The sequence below is a fragment of the Chrysochloris asiatica genome, unplaced genomic scaffold (assembly GCF_000296735.1).
Source record: "Chrysochloris asiatica unplaced genomic scaffold, ChrAsi1.0 scaffold00337, whole genome shotgun sequence".
Taxonomy (NCBI): domain Eukaryota; kingdom Metazoa; phylum Chordata; class Mammalia; order Afrosoricida; family Chrysochloridae; genus Chrysochloris; species Chrysochloris asiatica.
Genome location: NW_006408855.1, coordinates 1184101 through 1205520, shown reverse-complemented (window position 1 = coordinate 1205520; position 21420 = coordinate 1184101). Strand labels below are relative to the sequence as shown.

At 44.6% G+C, this 21420-nt stretch overlaps 1 protein-coding gene across 1 annotated transcript in view; it reads right to left on the bottom strand.

Moving 5' to 3' along the window:
- Positions 1 to 897: 897 nt before the first annotated feature.
- The window catches only part of EPB41L1 (erythrocyte membrane protein band 4.1-like 1), a 154418-nt gene continuing 133895 nt past the window's right edge, over positions 898 to 21420 (bottom strand). The window contains exons 15-20 of the mRNA XM_006875718.1: positions 20217 to 20321; positions 12269 to 12355; positions 11333 to 11416; positions 9236 to 9316; positions 8798 to 8914; positions 898 to 1883 (exon numbers count right to left, since the gene is read on the bottom strand). Coding sequence (XP_006875780.1) covers positions 1875 to 1883; positions 8798 to 8914; positions 9236 to 9316; positions 11333 to 11416; positions 12269 to 12355; positions 20217 to 20321 — 483 coding nt within the window. The 3' untranslated portion in view covers positions 898 to 1874. The remainder of the gene's footprint in view (positions 1884 to 8797; positions 8915 to 9235; positions 9317 to 11332; positions 11417 to 12268; positions 12356 to 20216; positions 20322 to 21420) is intronic.

Genomic DNA, 21420 nt, shown 5'->3' with positions numbered 1-21420 from the left:
TTGGCAGGCAAGCTGGGGGAAAGCCCGTGTGTGCCCGAGGGCAATGCCAAGCTAGCAACAGGATCTTCTCCAAGGGCTTCAGTGGTCTCAAGGCAATTTCTGGGACTCCAAGGGTTCCGGCTCAAAGCTCAGATGCTGTTGAAAGGGGAGGTCTCCAAAGCCATGACCTTTACATAGATTGAGCCGTTGAATACCACCACCTTTCACTCTCCGCTTGTTCTGGGGCCTTTGGAAATGCAGTTTGGACTTATCAGGGCCTTCCCGGGGGCTCATGGCCTCTGGACTGTGGTTACTCTAGTCCAGGAAGAAGTAACTGATTCAGAATATAAGAGGGGTAGAGGAAGAGACTGAGTTGGGAATGTTTCAACAGCCAGGTTAAAGCCACCAACCTCTCATTGACCAGGGGCACCACAGCTCCTTTGGATAGGGAGTTAGTTATGACAGTGTGGTCAGGAAGGGCAAGACATGTGGCCAAAAAAAGTGGGGACTAAAAATCAACAAAAGCCCCCTAGGGAGGTAGGGGAACTGAGCTGGGGCCCTCTGCTGAAGAGACCTCAGCAGCCGAATACTAACGGTAGAGCTCATGCCTGAGCATAGATCAGGCCCTGGCTACCATGCCCGGGGGTGAAGGTATTATGGACTGGCATGTTCTGGACTACATCTGTGTGTCTCCTTCTTGTCAACCCCCTCCCCTCCTTTTGGAGACCCTACTCTTCCCCACCAATCAACCAATTACAAACACCACACACTGTATTACTACACTGAACCTGGCAGCCCCTACTGTGAGCCAAGCCACCCTCAGTGTCCAGGTCTCCTTAGCTGGGCCAGGTCAGTGAGATCTAAGAACCTTGGGATACATCAATCACAGGCAGATAATTATAATTTTAAAATGTCAGCTTCATACTTACCAGCACTGTTTATTTTAATATTTGTTTCCTGTTATATGTAATATACATAACTTAAAAGCACATCCATACAAATCTCCTACAGCTGCACCTTCGTAATGAGAAACCATAAACGTACAATGTCTACTTCCCTTCTGTGGCTTGGTTTTCTGTTCTTGTTTTCTTTTCTTTCCTTTTTTTCTTGTTTCCAATCAGAGTCATCTGCGGTGGCTCCGCAGTAGGCCCAGGACACAGAGGGTGAGGGATAAGAAGTGGGGGAAGAGGGAGGAGGGAGCCAAGACAGAAAATGACAACAAGACGCGTGAGAGTCGAGGGAAAGCGGTAGAAAGGAAGGCAAATTTTGCAGCCCAGTGTCAAGACCCGAAAAATAAGAATCCAGTGTTCCTCCTCCTCCTTTCTAAGTAGGGGATTTCCTTTCTTGGAAAAAATGTTTGACTGTGCGTGTCTTGCTGCTGCGACTTCTCTTGCTTTGCTGCAAAAGTGTTTTCCTTTGCATTCAAGTGGGCCACAGATGCTGGAGAAGAGCAAATGGAAGGCTGGTCCTCTAAATGTAACGTTTGGAACCAGAGTCCTATTGTACTTCTACAATCATAACGGTCTGGCTTGCTTTTGTCACTTGGCAGGACAATTGGGGAGCGAGGTCATAATTTTATTTGATCTTTCTTGAAAACTCCCACCAATTCTTCAATTTGTCTGCAAAGGAAAATGTAGGTGTTCAGCTGTTAGCTGTTGTGTCACTGACTGCTCCGCCAGCCCCAGCAGCAGTGCAAGGACGCGGTGTTTCCTGTATATATATCTATATCTATATATATCTATTTATATATGCTTTTCCTTTCCCAGTCTCTCATCAGTGACAGTATGTCGCAGCTGGGACATCGGTGTTGAGTCGGAGAATTCAGACTGAAGGCCCCTTCTTAATGGTTCTCTGGCTTGGATTGGACCAGATATGCCAGCATCTCTTCACAGAGGTCAGGATTCCTGGGAGCCAGAGGTAAGGGGGAAGGCAGCATGAGGAGGAAGTAGGAAGATAAGACAAGGTAAGACAAGTTAGGAACATTTTGTCATTCATTTTAATAGTAGTAAAATATATACAGGTCTACAGGAAGCTTCAAAAAGTTTGTGGAAAATTCCATTATCTTTTCATTTGTCTATAAACTTGTTGAAGCCCCTCATATAACATAAGAATTGCTATTTTACGCATGTTAAGTACATAACTCAGCAGCATTAATTATATCCACCATGTTGTTGGATATAATTTTAATCACCCATAACAGAAACACTGTACCCATTAAGCATTGACTATTCATTGCCCTTCTCTCCCTGGCCATACCCAAAAAACCAAACTCACTGCCATCACATTGATTCCGACTCATAGTGACCATATCTAGGGTTTCCAAGACTGTAATTATGGGTGCAGACAGCCTGGAGGGTTTGAACTGGTGACCTTGCGGTGATTACCACTAATCTATTTTCTGTCTCTATTTGCCTATTCTAGCTATTTCATTTAAGTAGAATCATACAGTATTTTTCCTCCTGTGTCTGGCTTATTTTTCACTCAGCGTAATGATTTCAAGGATCATATATGTAGTAGTATATATCAGTATGCCATCCCTTTTTATGGCTGAATAATATCCCATTGTATGGCTATACAATATTCTGTTTATCTATTATTCATCTTGTGCTGGGCATGTGAGTGCTTTCCATCTTTTGGCTATTGGGAATAGAGCTCCAGTGAACACTGGTATACAAATGATCGTTCATTTTTAAATACATGGCAAATTGTTTTTTAGCTACCCTTTGCTGTGTGCCAGGCACATGGCTCAGGAAGATAAAGTGAATTGTCCAAAGTCATACAGTGTATAAGTGGCAGCTGAGATCTGATCCTACATTTTTCTGACTCCAAAGCCCATGTGTATGTGTTTGCTTGCTCGTTTCCAGTGAAAATTCATTAATGTGTCCTATAACAGTAAATAGCTAAGATCACAATCCTTTTACTTTTACTTTCTATCTTTTCTCCACTCTATGAAATATTTAGTTATAAATGCAGTTGTTCTTTTTGGTTTCTCCCCTTTCCCCATGTGTCCTAAAGATTAAAGTCCAGAGAGACAAGTTTAGATAAAGCATCTGGAACTTGGATTCTAACTCAGGTTTGCGTGACTCCAAAAGTTAGTGGTTAAGAATGTAGGCTCTGAGAGTAGACTCCCCTGAGTTTAAAACCTGCTCCCCAGCTCACTAGCAAGTTTCTTAACCTCTATAAGGCCTCTGTTTCTTCCTCTGTAAAATGGGTTCTGCCTCCTGTGCTTATAGAGAGAATTCAAAGCAAGAGTTCAGCATATACTAAGTGCTGAATAAATACTGGCTGTCCTTATAGTACTGCTGTTGTTATAACTTACCCAATCATTATTCCAAGCTCCTTGAGGGTCAGCGCTGTCTTTTAGTTAGCTTTATGTCTTCAGTGCCCAAAATTGTGGCTGTCACTTAGCAACACTCAAAAATACGTAGTAAGTGGACATATCATTCCTGTCCTCTACCATCTCCATGGTCAAGTGCTAATGGAGTCACAGAAAATGAATCCTTCTTGGCTCATTTTCCAGATCGGAGAACCGAGGTCCTGAAGATTTCAATGGCTGTAGGATACGTACTGTGAACTGCAAGGCTGGAAGCTCAAACCCACCAACTGCTCCTCAGTAACCCTACACAACTTGAGGCCCCCTAGCAACAACAATAACAACAGCAAGCAAGTGGATAGCAGAACCAAGACTGGGATTCAAGACTTCTACTTTGGAACAAGCCAATTTTTTACCCCCTCATTTAATTAAACTTTTGAAGGCATGGAAGCTTTAGGAAGCTGGACTAGGCGTTACCCACTTGCTGGCAGTTTTTGGGAGACAGGACCTTTGTGGAAAAGGCTGACCAGTGTGAGAAGATAGAGCAGAAACCCGATGTCTGGCCTGTGAGGTTGCAGAGAAAAGAAAAGCTGTGTGTGAGACAGGTGTGCTTTCTACAACCATGGCAAGAACTTCACGGAGGAAGAACTTCAAGAAGGAAGGCCAAGAGGCACCTGGAGCAGGGACAAATATTCCTGGAGGATTCAATGAGAGAAGACGCTCAGGTGGAAACAGGGTCTTGGGCCCCAGACTGGTAGAAGCTTATGCGTTGACTTTCTGGGGGTTCTCCTCAATCTTTAAACTTAGCAAAACCTTGGAGGGATAAGGAAGCAGGCTCATGCTTGCTGAGCACTCTCTGTATGTAAGCCACCACCCCATTAGGTCACAGATATCATCTAGTTTAATTACAGCAGCTCCTAAGGTAGGAACAATTAAATCCATTATGTTGTTGCTGTTGTTAAGTGCCGTTGAGTTGGTTCCGACCCATAGCGACCCTGTATAGTGTTTCCAAGGAGACACTGGTGAGCTTGAACTTCCAACCTTGCAGTTGAAACGGCTTTGCAGTTTGACTCATTAACCCACATGAGGAAACTGAGGCCCAGAAAGGTTCCTCTGAGCACAAAGCTCACAAGTCTGGGTATGTTCTTTCTGCTCAATTTCCCTACTTCCTAACTGGATTTTTTTTTTTTTCTCTCCCTACAGTGGTAGGTCACAGTCTAAGTGTGCTCAACAATTAGTAAAGTACCTGCCCTAGAAATTGTTGTAAAGATGATTCTGGGTGTGTGTGGTTCCTTCAAAAGCTTGAGGACACTTCAGAAGCAAGAAGGACATCTAAACAAAACCTAGCTACAAATTTATTCTACTCAGAATATTATAGAAGGGCTCCGACGTGCAGCATTTTGTTAGCCTACTTCCAGTTAATAGTAATAGCAGTGATAATTAACTTTTGTTGAGCATTTATTATGTGTAAGGCACTATGCTAACTACCTTCCATGTATGACCTCAGGAACCTAATGAAGTAGGTATTATGAAAAGTCCATGTGGAGAGGAGGTTAGGACCATTGGATTATTTGGAGTCTGACAGGTAAGGTTTGAATTTCTAATCATTTCATCACTGCCCCAGCTTTACAACATTAGGCAACTTACCTAATGTCTCTGAGACTTAGTTTCCTCATACGTAAAGTGAAGAACCATAGTAAAATGAGCAGAGAATACTACTTATGTCAAGTTAAGTGGAGTTCTGGTGTGGCACTGTGGGATAAGCACTGGACTGCTAACCACAAGGTCGGCAGTTCAAACCCACCAGCTGCTCCTTGGAAACCCTATACTGGGTCACTATGAGTCAGAACTGACTAGAAGGCACTTAACAACACCAACAACAACGTCCAGTGAGTGCCTGGAACAGAGTCAGCACTCCATAAGTAACACTGTGATTACTACAATGGTGGCAGTCCCGACTCACAGTGACCCTGTATAGAGTTTCTAAGGCTGTAAATCTTTATAGGAGTGGAAAACCTCACCTTTCTCCCACAGAGCAAATGGTAAATTCGAACTGATCTTGCAGTTAGCAGCCCAATTTGTAATCCACTACGCTACTAGGGCTCCTTACTATGATGGTGATGGTGGATATGTGTCATGGAGTCAGTTCCAACTCATAGCAACCCTGTATAGAGTTTCTGAGGCTGTTAATTTGAATGGAAGCAGAAATTCTCATCTGTCTCCTGTGGAGTGCCTGGTAGATTCCAACTGATGGCCTTGCAGCTAACAGCCCAACTAATAAGCCACTGTGCTACCAGGGGTCCTCATTTGGCTGAAGAAACGTACGGCTAAATAACTAGGACACAGGGCTGAGAGATGCACCAAGGTGGGAAGAAGTACACAGTTGTTCTTTGGTTACACCAGAAAGACCTATGCTTTTAAGCACTTTAAAAAGGAGCATTCTAATGATGTACTGATACATGCTACAACATGGATGAACCTTAGAAAGCATTATGCCAACTGTCATGGACTGTATGATTACATTATATAAAATGTCCAAAAGGTAGATTAGTGGTTACCAAGAACTGGAGAGGGAAGAATAGGGGGTTATTGCTTACTGCTTATTACCCCATTATTTGGGATAATGAAAAAGTTTTAGGAATAGACCGTGGTAATAAATGCACAACATCGTGAATGTAATTAATACCACTGAAATGTACTTTTTAAAATGGCTAAATATTGTATATATATATATATATATATATATATATAGAGAGAGAGAGAGAGAGAGAGAGAGAGAGAGAGAGTATTTTATCACATATGCAAAAATTTAAAACCAAACACCATTAACCCATCTAAGACTTCTTTCGAAAGAGACGTTTTCTAATTCAGCGAAGACCTTCTCCTGAGATTAAGTGAGGGCTGCCTAAGTGAACATCCAGAGGTAGTTCCTGTTGTTGTGTTGTTGTTAAGTGCCACAGAGTCGGTTCCAACACACAGTGACCCTGTATAGGGTTTGTGAGGGGCAGCTGGTGGGTTTTAATTGCCAATCTTGTGGTTAACAGTCCAGTGCTTATCCTACAGCATCACACCAGGACTCCAATATGGTGACAATGATAAAGATGTGTGGGTAGAAAAGGCAAGGCAGAAATTTCTGTCTCTCCAGAGCAACATAAAAAAGGTGACCTTTACAAAAGAGCGACAGAATGCATAGTGGTGCGTGGAGCAATAGCAGCAAAGAAGCAAGCAAAAGACGAATGAGGAGGAGGGAATGAGCCAGCAAAGGGAGCCAAGCCGTGAGGTGGACAGGATGTAGAGGCTGCCAATGAGAGTGCTGAATGGCTAGGGAAAATGGGAAAGGGGGCCTGGGGGGCTGAATGTGAATGCCCTGGGAAAGATGAATAGGCTTGAGTTAGGGAATGGAGAAGATACCTGAGAAACACACACACCAACAGACTCTTTAGGGAAGCAGCTCAACAGTCAGAGGACTGTAACTGGAAGGGGGCTTTCTTGTTTCATCTCCTCAAAGGAAGAAATCCACAAGGGAAAGAAGCTGAGAAATTGACTCATGGTCACATACTGGGTCAGCAGAATGGCTGGGGTTAAAGCCAAGTCTCTGGCTTTTCAGTACAGAGCTCTTTGCATCAGTGGTTCTTACGTTAAACTGTACGTAGACTTTTCCTACAGATCAAGTTCTAAATAAAGATTCCAAGAAATATGGATTCCCAGGCCCTAGGGCAGACCTATGAAATCAGACTTCATGGAGTTAGTGCTCTGGTACCTGTATTTTAACCATGCTTCTCTCTGCTGCCCACCCCCCCACACACACACACCAAGTGATAGGCTTTATGTTCCCATCAAGATTTATAGCCTTGGAAACCTATACAAGGTTGCTATCAGTTGGAACTGGCTCAACAGCATACAACCACCACAACCACCATTGGATAAGCACTGGACTGCGAATCATAAGGTTGGCGGCTCAAGTCCATCAGCTGCTCTGCAGTAAAAAAGATGAGGCTTTCTGCTTCCACAAAGATTTACAGTCTTGGGAACCCTATACAGGGTTTCTGTGAGTCAGAACTGACTCGACAGCACTTAACAACAACATTGACTTAACTCAATCTATCCAAAACATTCTCATTTCACATTATAATCAATATAAACACTATTAGTGAGGTATTTTACTTTCTTTTTTTGTTCATATTAAATCTTCCAAATCTTACATGCATTTTACCCTTAAAGCACATGTCATATTTAAAAAGCTCAGTAGTCACGTGTAGCTAGTGGCTACCACATTGGATAGCACAGAAAGAATGTTTTGAAATGGTCATCACAGAAAACGCTATTGGATAGCATTGGTCTAGACCAAGGGTCAGCAGCCTCTCAAAGTGGCAGGAAAATGTTTCTGCCCTTTCTTTTATGGTATTAAGAGTGGCAATCAAAGGAGGAGAAAAAAACCATTTTTGTATCTTTCTAGAAAGACAGCAGAATGGAGATCTGCTGACAGTGGAGTTGTTGCTTTTCATTGTGGAATACCATGTGGAATGTGTAAAGTATACACATCTAAGTATACAGCTCAGCAAATTTTCACACAGGTGGACATTCATATAACAACCACCACCCAGATCAAGATACAGAACATTTCCAGCATCCCAGGAGGTTCCTTCGGACCTATCAGTGTTAAGTGCTGACGAGTCAGTTCCAACCCATAGCGACTTTATATATAGGGTTTCTGAGGAGCAGCTCATGAGCTTGAACCGTTGACCTTGCGGTTCAAACCAAATCATACAGTATACTTTTTTGTGTTTGGCTATTTCACTCAATACAGCATCTGTGAGATTTTTTTTTTTTTTTCTTTTTTGATAGGTCTGATAAAATTCAGTCAATTTCCAGAGGGGTTTGAAGAAGTCCACCCCCACTTCACACTGTAAAGTTCTATATGCTGCCATTCCATCTCATCCCTCTTGTTTACCATGACCTTCATGGACTACAAAGAAATGGAGGAATATCAAGGCCCCTAAGATTCTAGCACCAGGAGGCCTGAAAGGTCAAAAGTTTGTAATCTAGCAAGGCAGATGGGACCAAGATCCACTTGGCAACACCTAGTGTCCTGTGATGGCGACGGAGACACAGGGACAGGACTATGTGGCACTCAGGCTGGTAGGACTTACTCCTGACTTCTAGCTTGTAGACCTGACTAATGAGGTTAAGCATGTATTTCTCCATCCTACTTCAGAATTCACTGTCAATCTTCTCTCTCCGCTTTTCGTAACCATTTCTGGGTTTGGAGCCTGAGACCCCCAAAAGAAACTGAGGAACAGTTTTGCTTCCCCTCCATACTCCAACTTGCTATATCTAGGGGAGTTACCACACTCCTCTGAGCCATAAACTGGGAAGGAGTTGGAGGAGGTGGGTGTCAAACCTGACACAGGGACCAAGTCACTTGCTGGGTTCTCAGATGGAAATGACCTTCACTGTTCCTTCCTCACTCTGATGGCTGTTGAGCTTCTTTCTCATAAACCTTACCTGTGGCTTCTTGTCCCTCTCCTCTGGGGATGGGTCTGTTTCTCTGTATACGACAGCTTTGGTTACCAGCATGTCAGGATGCTGCAGTTTGGCTTCCTTGATGGCTAAAGCCAGAGCCTGGTGGAAAATAACGTCAAAGTTAGGAACTAGTAAATACTGGATATGGGAGAGTCCTTGGAGATCAACTAACCCAAGCCACTTAGTGCACAGGGGCATGGTACTGAGGCCCAGGGAGAGGCAGTGGTTAAACAGAGTTAAAGGGAGAGACTAGAGCTCAGGTTATCCGGCTCTTTCTGTAGGGATCCTTGTCAGGACAGGATCAGTAGGAACTGGATACTTTATTTGACCTCAGGGAAGCCATCCATGGGTAAGTAACCCATTACATGAGAGTCTGGGGACTAGGCAGTGCCATGGGGAATAACATTCCTAATCCCATACCTGGTCTTGATCAACATCTTCATCCCCAGTAATAATGATTCGCTTCTCGATCCTCGTCTCAGAAAACCCTCCTTTCACAGTCTGCAGAGGAGAGGGTGGTGAGGTCACTCTTGGGTCCTGCTAGGGCAGCAGTCACAACAGGGGATCTATCCAAAGTGTGTCTCAAGGGCATGACTCAGGACCAGCAGTCACTTTCTCTCCTGGATTCCTCAGAGTTTCCTTTTCTGGTTTTGGGACTGGAGAGCAGAGCTGGCCTGGTTGCCTCCACTTTTCCTACTGCGAGTTTGTCCCATCTAGGTCTTCCAAGCCCAGCTCAAATGCTGTCTCCCTGAGCCTGGTTGGTAGCTGGAACACCATGTTTGTATCACTCTCCCAGTTCTGGGCCTCGCTGCCTTGTACTGACCTTGTTCACCTCACTAGGGTAGGGTCTGTGTTTTGTTCGTCTCTATATCTCTGACCCTCTCCCATTCCCCTGTCCACTCTGACCAGGGCAGGTGCTGAATGCAGATTTGTTGAATGAACACATGAATGAAATGTGAATGGTTACAAGGTTCTACCTTAAATGACTCCAAACAACACTACAAAAGGAAATTTTGTTATTGATACTTATAACCTCTGTTGTCTTCTGAAGGGATTGGGGTTTGGGTGCAAGTTTATAAGAAGATGGGATAGAACCATAATAAAGGAGGGTGATGGCTGCAAGAAATCTAAGCTGGAGTCAGAAGGCAACTTTGCTGGGGTGGGGGGTGCAGGGGGATATTATTGAGCAGAAAGAAAGAAAAGGGAGCCTCCAGTTGGCAGAAGCAAGAGAGACTTTGGGAAGACGAGTTCACTGAGCTATGTGCTGTGGGATATGTGATAGAAAACCTTCCCATGAACCTTCAGTGCAGCTGGCATTGCTTGTGAATGCTTTTGGTGAGATTGGGTTCTTGCTGGGGGATGTAAAGAGATTCAGAATCCTTTATAGGAACATGCAGAGGCTGGGACTGTGTGTGTGCACAACGGGCCAGTACTGCCTGCGAGACTTTTCCATTTGGATGGCTCATCAGAACCTCCAGCTCAGCGTGGCTCTCTGGCCTCTCTCCTCCAGGTCTCTATCCCAGACCCAGGTCCTTCTTGCCTTCCTCCTGGCCACTCACTCATTGATGCATCAGACACCTGCCTCTCAGCCCTTTGCCCTGATCGGCTGAGTCACTGGATTTTAACTGGTACCTGTATTTTAACCATGCTGCCTTCTTTGGTCCTTTCTGTCCTTCTCCCATTCCATAATTCTTCCTCTTTTTCTCCATCTACTACACATCCTGGTGGACCCAACAGTATCTCCTTAAATGGTCTCACTGGAACACTCATCAATTAAAACACCTTGACTAACAGCTTTACAATGTCTCTGAGACTCAGAGCCTCTATAATCAGATGCGTTCTGGTATGTGTCTTATTTGTTTGGATAGTCTGCTTCCCCTGGCCTCTATCCAACGGCCCACAGTCACACCCCTACATGCATCTTCTTCCTGGTAGATCCTGCTCCTCCTGCTTCCTACAAACATGCATCGCTTACGGCCACCTCCTTCTAGCACTGCATCTGGTATAAGGTTGATACTAACATTTGCTCAATGAATGAACAAACAAATATATACAGTTTCTGCTCCCATCTTCTGCTTTGCTCAGAAATGCTTGTATCTGTCTCCTTCTCCCTCACAAATCCTACCTCATTTTCCAAGACCCTGCTCAAACCCCACTTTTCCCAGGAAACTCTTCCTGACTTTTCTGAAGCCCTCAGACTTTTTTTTTACCTTGTGCCTCTTTAAATTCTTCCAGCACTTAAAGCTTATAAGGCACAAATGCATGGCTCACCATTACTCAAAAATTATATTCCCCTCGGCCCCCCAACCCAGCTGTAAATGCTGTAGGGGAAGAGTCCATGCCTAAGGCAACATGTAGCACAGAACAAAGGGCACAACACTCAAGAAACTGGTAATAGCATCGCTTTCCTTGGTTCACGTTACAGATTACGAAGCCCAAAACAGCACAGCCAGGGTCAATGACCTTCCCAAGCCCCTGAGCTAGGCTGGGACTATAGATACCCTTGCTGCTACTCACTTTGGTAACATGGGTGGTGGTGGAGGTTGAGAGGGTTTCCGCAGTGGCGCCGTAGGTGCTGGTGAGGACATCTTTCCCGATGATCTGTAGAATATAACCACCCCCCACCCAGGGTGTCAGGTAAGGACACTGGACTCTGAAGGGGTGGGGCTGGGGTAGGGTAAACCAAGGGAAAGGAAGGGCCCCATGACGGCGAAGTTTGGAAGTCAAGATGCTCAGAATCGTTGTGTTAAGAATTCAAGAGTACTGAAAACTTCAGAATCCTCGAGTCATAAAATTCTCAAACTCTGGAATCTAAGATTCCTAGAGCCAGACATTGTTCAGAATCCTAACAGCACCCTAAAATTTAAGAATCCTAGAATCTTAGAAGGACAAAGGTGAAAACAGAACCCTCCTGACCCCCCATCCTGTCAGAACCAGGAACATGCTCTCTCCAGGACTACATGATGAGAATGACAGAAGCTGCAGAATGCAATAGCTGAAAGAGATCACACAGTGACATACTCAGGGTCACAGGGGTGGCCACCAACACAACCAGGTCTAGAATCCAAGCCTCTGGACTCCTAGTTTAGGGCTTTTCCTGAACAGTGACATTAATAAAGAAAGCAGATAGATGTAAAAGAGCTGTCAGAGGTGAGAAGGTGAAAGGCCATTTTACACATAATTGTTAATGCCAACTTAAGTGTGTGTGCATATGTGTATGTGTGTGTGAGAGAGAGACAGAGCAGGCAGGGCTGTTGTGGAGGGCAGAAAGACGAGACACTTGTGTGCACCAGGGAGCCCTGTGGGCACCTGAACACAATCCAGCTTCCTGGCACTGTACTTCAAAAGGCAGCCTTCGGGACTCAATGGTGCACTGGTAGCGGGCCATCTGTGGAGCCACGCCCACATTCTCAGTGTTGAGTCCCCTAGCCTGAGCTGGCTCTGCCCACTTACCGGAGAAAGAGAACGGATTTCCGTGGCCACCGTCTGTGGGCCTGGGATCATGGCAGCTGCCCCCTTCCCGGACTTGAGACTGTTCTCCTGGGGAAACAATAGTGCTCAAATTGCCAGGTCTCAGGTGGGCAGGCCCCTGGGATGGCCAAAGCAGGTGGTCATATGGCTCTCACAGCCATATGGCTGAGTTGTAACATAAAAAGCAGAATCTGAAGGCATTCAGTTTACTGTCCTCTCATTCAGGTAGTCATCAACTGCTCACTCCCACATACTCCTTACAACAAACTTTTACTGAGTGCCTGGCATTAGGGACACTGTGGTGAACAAGACACATTATTGCTCTCTGGAAGCACTAATATAGGAGTTGAGACATTCAGGTTTTCTTACTGGCTCTGCGCCCCATTCAAGCCATGTGACTTGGGGCAGAGCCACTTCCTTCTTATGAATTCATCTGTAAAAAGGGGCCCCCTGTGCCACCTTCCATGGAGCCTTTATGGGACTAATGGAGAAGAGCTTTGCAAACCAAAATCTGTAAGATAAATGGAGGAGCATTAAAAATAGAATAGTAGCTGCTGTTTTCTGAGTGTTTGCTATGTGCTAGGCATTATGCTGAAGATTTTATATGTGCTATCTCATTTAACCCTACTCTAGAAAAATGGTTTTTCTTTTTAAATTCTGTTTTACAGATGAGAACTGGAGGGTCAGAGAATATAAGCTCCCAGCAAGTTAGTGACAGAGCCAAAATTTAAATCCATGTTTTTCAGACTTCAAGTCCTACATAGTCTTTCTGCAACATCACTCTGTCCTTGCAATTTGTACTCCTGAGTCAGTTCCTTTGGTCCTACTTAAGATTCTAACTTCTGGATCTGGCTGGATATTCCTGGACTCATCTATGGACTTACTGCCCTCTCTCTGGCAAGGGGCCTGGCTGCCTGCTCTGCCTTCCACTTTTTGTTCTATGTTAGAGTTTAGCCTTATTGGTCCTGGGTCCCTGTGTCTGCTCTGAAGTTCTTCAATGGACTGAAACCCAGTCCTAGTCTGTGTATGGCATAGACCTAAAACTCTACCTGCTCACGGGCCTATCCCCTACACCTGTCCCCAGCTTCAGGCTGACACTGAGCTGATTATTTGGTAATCCATCCAGAAGACACTTTCTCAGACTCACCTGGAGTCCCAGAATGTGACCCAGCAGTAGGTCTTCAAAGGGCAGCCTTCCAGGCTCAAGGCTTCATTTCTCTCAGCTTAGGAAACAACGCTGACCCTTTTGGGTCCTACTGTTACTCTGAGTCATTCTCCCTTAAAGCTCTCACTGCTCCCTCACCTCCACCTTCACAGTGAAGAGGCCACGAAGGAGATGGTTCAAAACAAGACTCCATCTGTTCCTTCCTGCTCCTCCGGGATCTTGAGCCAGCCCATTTACTGGCCTCAAGGAGTTCTTCCTCTCCCTTGCCAGGTGAACCACCATCTCCATTCTAGACCCTTCTTTCTTCTCCCTTGCCAACTTCTTGCTGCTAGTCTACCTTAGCCACTCAAGGGTTTCTGCTGCCTTCTCAAGGTCAATTTCCCCTATATCTCTTTATCTGTAGCCTATATCTTTCTTGAATCCTAGATTTTAATTTCCAATATCTCTGAGACATTATTCCCTGGAAATGTCCCACGGGGATATTTCAGTCTCAATAGATTCAAAATGGAATTCTCCTTCTCCTCCAGTGTTCTGTTTAGATCAGTGGTTCTCAAACGGAGGGCTTATGAAAACAGACTGCTGGGTCCCACTCCAGACTTTATGGTTCCATTGGTCTGGGATGGAGGCTAAGAATGTACAATTATAATAGATTCCCTTTAAGAACCATTGGATCACAGGACCACACTTTGAGAACCACTGGGCTACTAAATGCATCCCTAGCTGGAGGAAGATACCATGTTTGGTAAAGTGGAGGGTTGGAGAAAAACAGGAAGACCCCCAACAAGATGGATTGGCACAGTGGTGGAAGTGATGGGCTCAGGTGTAGCAGCAATTGTGAGGTTGGCTCAGGACCACGCAGTGTTTCGTTCTGTTGTGCATAGGGTCATTGTATGTCAGTACTGACTCAATGGCACCTAACAACAATAGCCTTTCTTCCCTTTTGTCATCTGACTATTGTATCACTGATCATATCCTATACATTCCTCCCTTCAGGCAGTTTTTACCTCTGTCCCCTCCTTACACTCTGGGCCTGCCCCAGTTGGCTGCCAGCCTCTAGATACCTCTCTACTGCCTCTTTCTGGTCCTTCCGTTGGCATGTGGACCCTGGAGCTCAACAACTCTATCTTCATTAGTGCTGGATTTACAGTGCCTGGCACAGTACCTCACACATCGTGGGTGTTCAATAAATATTTGTAGAGGGAGAGAAGGAAGGAGGGAGGAGACAGGCAGGGAGGGAGGAGAGGAATTTTTGTCTCAGTCCATATGCTCCACACAGGCTGCGAGAGTAATCTTTTCAAAACATGGAAACATGTGATCAGCACATCATGGCCCTACTTAAAATAGTCCAGTGACTTCTCATTGTCTCCAGGATCAAGTGTGAACTTCTTACATAACATTTTAGGCCCTTCAAGGTTTGGCCTCAACCTTCCTTTCTAGGCTTTTCTCCCCTTGCTCCTCCAGCAGACACGTGACATCTCGATTCACTGACCAACCACTGACCACGCCATGTTCCTTCCTATGCTTGCCTCTGCACCTGCTGTTCCCACTCTGTCTAGATCACCTTCTTCCATGGGGGTTCCTTTAGCTTATTCTTCACTCATAGCCCAACTGTCACTGCCAGGGAACGCCTTCTCCAGCTCTTGTCCCCATATCTTCCCTCCCTATGGACCCTCATCACTACTGCCATCAAGTTCATTCTGACTCATAGCAACCCGACAGGACAGAGTAGACCTGCCCCAGAGGGTTTCTGAGACTTTACAGGAGCAAAAAGCCTCATCTTTTCCCCATGGAGCAGATGGCAGGTTTGAGCCGCTGACTTTGTAGTTAGCAGCACAATGCTTAATCCACTGCTCCACCAGGATAGTATTATCACTCTGTTAAGTTCCATGAAACCAGAAAAAAATAAAAAATAAAAATAACAACAGCTCATGCTTACAGACCACTTACTATGTGGCAGGGATTGTGCTAAGGGCTTGGCACAGATTCTCTTAGTTCATTCTCACACCAGCCCTTTGAAGTATGTGCTATTATTCCCCTCAACCCCCATTTTACAGAAGTGAAAACTGAGGCTTGGAGAAGTTTGGGTAACTCGCCCCTGGTCATCCTGCCAGGTAGTGGAAGAGCTGGGCCTTGTTCACCACTGGTGCCCAGGGCCTGACCCCAAGTGTGCAACACATTAACAGTGCCTGTGAATGTTTTTTGGATACATGAATTCTTTAACTCTGTATCTCCATACTGGACAGAGAGTACAGGCTAATAAATGTTTTTGGAACAAATGAATGGATGATGGATGGATGAGCAAATGAACGACATGAACTACCTATTCACCATAAGAAGAAATTTAAATTTAGCCCCATAAGTGTCCCAGTGCCATGTGGTGAAGGGCTGAAGGGATACTGTGTAAGCTGGTAGTAGGTTTGGGTTTGTTTACTTTAAAATAGTTGCTTATTCAGAACCTACTTGCTGGGTAGTCTAAATTGATAACCTTCACCTCCTATGCATGTATCAGGGGTTTGGCAGTTGAAAACAACTTCCAGTAGCTCACACCTTCTCTAGCCTTAGTCCCCAACCAGCCCTGCCCAGCTGGCCTGTGCACTGGTCAGGATAAGGGAGCAAGGCAAACAGTTGAGGTTGAGAGTGGGACTTCTAGAGGCACATTGCCTGGGTTTGACTGGGCTCTACCACTTAGTGCTTATGTGACCTTGAGTAAGTCACTTTGTCTTTCAGAATGTCAGTTCCCTTGTCTGTAAAAGGTACAGAAAAATGAGCATCCAGCTCAGAGTTGAGGAATCAATCCTCATAGTGAGGATTCAATGAGACAATCCATTCACAGTTCTCAGCACACAGCTTGGCACCATGGAGCATGTGCCAAACACTCTGCTCTAATTCATCTTTATCTTATTGGGATGTCACAAAAGCCTGTGAACCAGGCAGGATGGGAGATTCCCATTTTACAGATGAAAAAATCAGAGGCTAAAATAGGGAAAGGTTCTTCCTTCATGGGTCAGACAGTAAAGGGGTGGCAGAACCACAAGAGCTTGTCCAATAGCCTGAATTTCCAATTTAGGGTCACCAAACGCCATCTACTGACCAAGGTGAGGAAGTGGTCTGAGACAAATGAGAAAATGCAAAGCCTCAACGAGGGGATGGTTTTCTGGGAAGGGCCTTCAGACTCTCCTTCAGTCACAGTGAGACTCACTAGCACAATCCCCATTGTTATCTCTAATCACATAATACCATACTGAACCTGACCCCCTCCCATGATTCAGATGGTCCAATCATAGAGACTTAGGGATTCCACCCTCCCACATGACTCATTTTGAAAAACTGAGATCTGACTGTATCTCCTGTGAAAACTAACATACCATCCAGTAAGAACTGACTGTATGTCCCAGACCTGGTGCAGTGTGGGGGTGGGGGGTGGAGGGGTGGGGTGTGGCTGGGGTCCCTAGGGAGCTGATGAGAACCCCCTGAAGCTCTGGGGTGATGTTAGCTTGTCATCTGGCTAGTTTGGAGGGAGAAGGCATTGGTCAGAGAGGGAGGGAGGCCTCCTGAGTTCTACTTACCATGGTGGTTGATATGGTTTCCGTGGTGATGGATGGGGTTGTTGTTATGAACTCTTTCCCTGCTGGGGCACTCCCATCAATCTGCAGGCCAAAGGAGAAGTTGTTAGAGGCAGGGAAAGCCAGATTCACCCTGCAAACAACTTCATCTGGGCTCATGGCATTCTCAACCATAACAGAGCTGAGGGGCTGTGATTGTGCACTGAAGGAGGCCATGTTTACACACTCGATGGCCTCAGAGCTCCTCCTGTTCATTTCATCCCTCCTAACGGAGGAGTCTTGCTATGTTGCTATGGATTCATGCACTGGACTGAAAAGTTGGTTTGAACTGAAAGGTTAATAGTTCAAGCTCACCAGCCACTCCTCGGAAACCCTATACAGGGTCGCTATGGGTTGGAATTGACCTGATGGCACTTCACAGCAACTGGAGACCTGAGGAGTTCTGGTGTGGCAGTGTGAGTTAATACATTGGACCGCAATGTCAGTTTGAACTGCAAGGTCGGTGGTTCAAACTCACCAGCAGCTCCTTGGAAACCTTATAGAGTGTCACTATGGGTCAGAATCGACTTGACAGCACTTAACAACAACTGGAGACCTGGTGTGGTGCTGTAGGATCAGAACTGAACTGACAATCACAAGTTCTGCACTTCAAACCTATCAGTTGCTTCTTGGAAACGATATATAGGGTCACTCTGAGTTAGACTCGACCCAATGGCACTTAACAACTGCAGCAGCAATTGGACAAAGGACAATGAGCCCTGACAGTGTGGCAAATACTATCTAAATCTAAGTGCATAAAGATCCCAGCCTTGAGAACCCTGTGGAGCAGCTCTACTCTGTACACAGGGTCAGTCACCCTGAGTCTGAACAGACTCAAGGGCAATTAACAACAACATCCTTTCACCAAGCATTTCCACTGCTAGAAATGTACTCTTACCATACACATTCTGAAAAAGTCAACAAAAGTTATACACGAGGAAGTTCACTGAAGCATTGATTGTTAACTGCGAAAACCCAAAACTACCACAAAGACCATCAATAGGAAAAGGACTACAGAAATAAAGATTCACTTCCTAAGTGGAACAACAAAAAAAAAAATAATAAAGTAGATGTATAGTGGGAGTCGACTTCCATAAAGATGATAGCCTTAGTAACCCTAGGGGTGGTTCTACTCTGCCCCACAGGGCCTCTAAGAATTGGGATGGACTTGACAGCAGTGGATGGGCACTGGGTATAGCCACCAATAGGAATGGTCTCTAAGATAATTATTAAGGAAAAAAATGGCAAGGGACAAAATAATATGATCTTGTGTGTGTAAACAGTTAACTACATAGAAATACAGGTGTATATACGAGCTTCAAAAAAGTTGTAGAAAAAGTAGGCCATTATCTTTTGATTCCATTTTGCCTCAAACTTTTTGAAGTACCTCATATATTGATATATGGGGGTTTTTTTTCCTTGGAGGAAACATAAGAAAATTTTCATTTTGTTCTGTTTGAATTTCATAACTATATATTTGTATTTATTTTGTTTTGATATCAGTAAAGATTCCTGAGCTGTGGGATTTCAGGCTACATTTTCAGGTCTTTTCTTTATATTTCTCTGTATGGAAAACAAAACAAATAGCAACATATGCAACTAAAACAAAATAGACCAGAGAGGGGAAGCAGCTTGCCAGTGGTCACACACCCCATCAGGACTCAAGAGTCTTGCCTAGATGGCCTCCTAAAACCCCTTGTTGTTGCTGTTGTTAAGTGCCGTCGAGTCGGTTCCGACCCATAGCGACCCTGTACAGGGTTTCTGAGGGTGTAAATCTTTACGGGAGTAGAAAGCCTCATCTTTCTTCTGCGGAGCGGCTGGTAGTTTCGAACTGCTGACCTTAAGGTTCGCAGCCCGATTCGGTAACCACTACGCTACCAGAGCTCCTCTAAGCATGTTATAAAACTAGAAGGAAAAAAATCTAGAAGAGACACAATTGTACATATTGTGGTTGTTTATGTAATACTTCAGTCCTTGAGACAGAGACTGGGCTCCAGGACAAGAAAGCTACAAACACTAGAGCTGTGCTGACCAGAAAGAACCAAGAGGATATCGATCAGACCCATAAACCTCAATCTTCAACGTTTAAAACCCACTGAAGGAACTGACTTCCTTTTGCTCACATCAACCATCAACACTCATGGAAGCAGCAGTCAAGAAATCAAACGATGTATTGCATTAGGCAAATCTGCTGCACAAGACTTCTTTAATGTGTTCAGTTTGAGGAGTAAGGTGCACCTGACCCAAGCCATGGTATTTTCCACAATCTCATGTGCATGTGAAAATTGGACAGTGAATAAGGAAGGCAGCAGAAGAATTGATGCATTTGAGCTAATCGATGGCATTGGAAGAGAATACTGAAAGTACCACAGACTGCCAAAAGAACAAACAAATCTATGTTGGAAGAAGTACAATCAGAATGCTTCTTAGGAAATCGGATGGCCAGACTTCATCTCTCATACTTTGCACATATTGTCAGGAGGGACCAGTCCCTGGAGAAGGATATCATGTTTGATACAATAGAGGGTCGGAGTAAAAGAGGAAGACCCCCAACAAATTGATGGCATGGTTGCAGCAGCAATGGGTTTAAATGTAGCAATGCCTGTGAAGCTGGCACAGGACCAGGCAGAGTTTCATTCTGTTGTGCATAGGGTCACTATGAGTCGGTACTGACTCGATGGAACTGAGGAGATGCATTGTAAGTACTGCATCTATGTCTGTTGTGACTGCTTTCTTCAGCTGTTAAGATAAATGATCAGTTCATTTATTTTTCCAGTCTGATGCGGAACCCCTATTTATATAAAATGATGTAAGGTGAATTGTTCTGACTAAAGCTTCATTGAGAATCACTCCCTCTTCCCTCCCAAAGAAGCCCCTTTTAAGGTACACCTCAAGAAATCTCTCTGGCTCTTTTACATCATCTGAAATATTGCTGTCTTAATCCACTACACCTCCTAACATTCCTAAGAAAAAAGTGGACACAGATCATCCCCATTTTATGGATGAGGAAATTAAGGCTGCAAAAGGCTGTGGTCTGTCCAGAACAAGAACCCAGGGAGGGCACTGAGGCTCATCAAAGTATCAGGGTAAAAATGTGGGCTCCAGAGGCGTTAAGGTTGGCCACAAACCTTGTGTTAAGGATACATGGGAAGGCACAGATTACCTGGGTGGTATCCACAGTGGTGGCTCTGGTCTGCAGTACTGCCTCTGGCTCAATCTTCTTCCTGATGGCCAGGCTGCTGACAGTCATGGTTTCTGTTTTCACTGGCTGTAGGGAGATGAGAGAGAATATTCCATAACTCAAGCTCTCACAATTGTGGCATAGGGTCAGCAGGTCTTGTCTCACCAATGAAGTTAGCCACAGTCTCTAACTTTATTGGTGAGAGAAGGGTATTTGAATCAGGGCAAAAGAGGCATGGTATGGTGTCACAAACAAAATAGTCCAACGGGAAAGCCAGAACATCACCAGCACCCAGACAGTCATGTACCATGATGCCACCCAACACTACCTCATTGTGGTTTCATACTGTTTTTTAGGCTACCATTAAAACAGCATTTCCAGTATTCAATTAATATTCTCTAGGCCAGGCCCCACACTAACGTCACTGAATCCTGAAGGGCTTCAATAGTTATGCCACTACCTCCCACTTGCTTCATTAGAATTGTTCTTCAGAGTAGGAACCACACACTTGGATGCCTATTGGGGTCAGGCAGGAGATGTAAATGAGTGAGGTGGATTTGCTGAGTACCAGGATGAATTAAGAACACATTTTGTTCCTCTCAGATAGCACCAGCTATTGCCACTCAGGAATGGAGGTCCTGAGTGGCCAGATCTTCTGATTTTTCAATGACATTTAAAAATCTGAATTTTATGTCTGCTTTAAGCATTGTGAGCTTTTAAAAACTACAACGGATCAAACTGACAACAGCAATGCAAGAGATTTGAGAGGAATCTTAACGGGCAGTGAGTTAATGGTAATGAGGGAAGAACTACTCAGAAAAAGAGAGTGAGAATGGTTGCAGAACTCAAAGAATGTAATTAATGTCACTGAATTGTACATGTAGAAACTGTTGAGTTGGTGAATATTTTACCATGTATATTCTCAACAAAATAAAATAAAACACAAGACAAAAAGTCTGAATTTTATAGTCAATGTCCTGATTTTTAAATCAGGGTCAAAGAAACATATCTACTACCCAGATCTGGTCTGGGGCTGTCAGTTTACAGCCTACTCTAGAAATCATCAGTTTTTTCTGAGGCCTCCACTGGGCCTAGGTCATGGCTCTACACACTATGAGTTTGAATGAATGAATGAATGAATGAATGAATGAAAGACGAGCTTGTTATCTGGTGGGATGGCAATGGA